The sequence below is a fragment of the Cibotium barometz genome, chromosome 38 (genome assembly GCF_041138505.1).
Source record: "Cibotium barometz isolate CiBa-2024 chromosome 38, ASM4113850v1, whole genome shotgun sequence".
NCBI classification, from domain to species: Eukaryota; Viridiplantae; Streptophyta; class Polypodiopsida; order Cyatheales; family Cibotiaceae; genus Cibotium; species Cibotium barometz.
In genome coordinates, this window is record NC_141083.1 from 29130619 (window position 1) to 29133620 (window position 3002).

General features: G+C 39.9%; 1 protein-coding gene across 1 annotated transcript; it reads left to right on the forward strand.

Annotated features, from left to right (window-relative positions):
• The first annotated feature begins 1732 nt into the window (after positions 1–1732).
• LOC147616567 (uncharacterized) lies at positions 1733–2711 on the forward strand. The gene is made up of 2 exons (XM_086777114.1): positions 1733–2388; positions 2474–2711. Exons 1-2 carry the CDS (start codon positions 1931–1933, stop codon positions 2616–2618), a joined length of 603 nt encoding a protein of 200 aa, XP_086633240.1. The 5' UTR covers positions 1733–1930; the 3' UTR covers positions 2619–2711.
• Positions 2712–3002: the final 291 nt, after the last annotated feature.

A 3002-nucleotide genomic window follows, 5' to 3' on the forward strand; every position in this document is an offset into this window, starting at 1 on the left:
ATGACTACCAGGCATAAGTACTCCAGGAATCACCCTGCCAATACATGTTTATGACTGAATTAGGGTTTTTGGTTTCTAGAGAAAATTGTCAATGTACCCCAAAATTGCAAAAATTGTGTCCAATGGTTATCAACATATGTTCCCCATATCCAAATTTGCATCATTTCCAAGAGAATGAGCAAGAGATGAACATAATTTATTAGCATAAATCAAGAGCATATATCTTCATTATAGTAGTTGATGAACCTTATAAAGCTTGCTGAATTTCTTCAATAGCATGTATAGAAGTTCCACAACTAATTCTAATTCAAGTTGACACGCATGACTTTACATTTGAAGACCATGGTAAGAGTTTAAAAGTTCACACACAACATGCCAAAAAGAAAGCTACCTATTATAAAGTAAAAGAGATGATAACATCACAATGATGGTGGCATGACATGGGGATTTTAAAAAATAAAATATCATTTCAAAATTGAGGGATGATGCACCTAGTATAAGTGTAGGAGTCAATACCATGTATAGAAGTTCCACCCTAAGCCCAAAGAAATTCCAAGGTCACTCCCAGTAATAGAGGGTCCTTTAATAAATAGTAGAAACACAAAAAAGATAACAATATACATTGGAAAATGAAACATAAAAAAATATTTTATTTCAATCACCTCTAAGTCAAACATGATAAAAAATAAGAATGGATACCTTGCACATAGATACAGGTGCAAGTCTATACAAAAAAGATTTTACAACTTTGATTACATTGAAAATAAATCGAGAATGGAAGTCAATAATTATACCTACATACCATACTATTTCCTTGGAGCTTCCGTCCATGCTCATGGTTTGCCTAGATACATCCCAAAAAGTCTATTAGGACCTCTATATTTTAGCTAATTATGGCTTCAAACTAATATGATGCTTGACATAAAGTGACAAACTCCATTTACAAAATAAGAATGTCAGTATTAAGATTATAAAAATAATCTAGAAAGAAAATATAGGAAATAGGGGATTGAAACAAATAATTTGAATTTCAAGGTAAAAGAGAGCCCTTGGATCATGTAACAATGATTATGATTCAAGGGCACTTAGGCTGCCCCCTAAAGTCCATCATTCTCCAAAGTCCAAACGTGCTTTCTTTTTCTTTTGGGCAAGCATCATGGGATATAATAGTGGAGGAAATTCTATGTATTTTTTGTACTTTTTGTTTTTGAAAAAAAAATGTGGTGGAGATATATTTGATTAGCATATTACTTGTATAAGTACAATTATTGTTCACACAATAAAAAGAGTTTATGAAGAAAGGCAAGGGTGGAGGAATATTCTTTTTATAAATTTTTTTAATGGTGTGGATAAGTTTTGATTGGTATTTTTAATTTATGTAAGTTTACATTGCAAGACAACCAGTTGCAAATGGGTATTTGCAACTTGCTTATACCGTGAACACTATACCAACAAGTAGGGGTGTGAGATAGTGAACATTGTACCGAGTAGGGGTGTGAGATAACACCCGAAGCTTAGGATTCCAATGGCATTTGTCTTAATTGGGTTGGGTGTGGTCCTGGTAAAGGTTTGAAGCGTTCTCTCCACAAAAGCAAAATCGTTCTCGAGACGTGTAGGAATCCTCAGCAAGCAAGCTGACCAGTTCAAAAGCTCTAATGGGTGCAATGGAGCTATCAGCTTATTTTAAAAGAGAAGGCATCAGGGTCATCTACCTTATAAGCTCGAATGGGATCAGCTATCAGCTTATAAACAAAAAGAAGGGCATCAGGGTCATCAATCTACCATATATTAAGAGAGCAAAGAGTATTAAGAGAGCAAAGAGTCTTTGATCAGCTTATAAGCGTAGCTGATACGCTCCCGATCATCAAGCGTAGCTGATACGCTTCACCCCATTCGATAAGCTGATCGAGCTTGCAATACAGCCAATAAGATGGTGCCAGCGCAGAAACTACGGCTGCTTTGCACCAGCTTGGTTGCGTGCCTCTCGCTCCTGATGCCAGCCAGCGCGTCCCGGGCCACCAACTGCAGTAGTCTGCTGCTGGCAAACGTTTCCATACCGGCGGCCATCCAGGTGCCTGCCGGACAGAAGCTGCAGGTGGCCTACTACGCCGTCGGCCTCCAGCACTACTCCTTCAACGGCTCCGCCTGGGTCCTCTATAACGCCACCGCCAATCTCTACTACACCATGCACGAGGCCTCCAAGGGCGGGCCCGTGGTCGCCCAACACTTCTTCCTACCACACCCAGACGCCGGCGGCGGCCAGCCGTCGTGGGAAACCTTCATCCCGAGCACCAGTCTCGTCACAGCCAAAGTCCTCGAGACCGTTCCCGTAGACCCTAACAGCATCAACTGGAACCTCTTCGAAGCCACCAGCGAGAGTGGAAGCCCGTAAGATTATGTACTCTTCATCAATGCGTTAATCAAACGCTTAAACTGATTTAGTGCTTCTAAGCTTTGTGTGTGTATTCTTCAGGGAGCTTCTCGGCGCCGTCACTTACCTGCAGAGAGTTGAAACCAGCGGCGGCCTGCCTCCTTCGAGCTCTGACGGCGCACAAGTCGGAGATTTGCACGCAACTCCCTACTCCACAATCTACGCCTACTACGTAAAAGACGATTGAAAGAAAGCAAGCATTTATTTGATCTCTCATGTTTTCTAAGTTAATTATCGTTAGGGTTCCCCTCTCTTCAATCCTTGTGTTCTTTGCAAGGTTAATTAGGGTGTACATTGTCATTATTAAGTCAGCATAGAATGCTTATGTAACGCCTTTCTTTGTAAATTATGATGGAGTTTTACGAAGCTACTGCGTATAAATTGATTCTGATTGCATTAATTCATGTGCTCTTTGCAAGGTTAATTATCAATTAGAGGTTAATTAGAGTGTACATTATGGAAAGCCTTTCTTTGTAAATTATGATGGATTTTTGCGAAGATGTTGCGTATGAATTGATTCTGATTGCATTTAGCACGACTCAATCCTGCTCAAAATGTATTGATTTCTCTC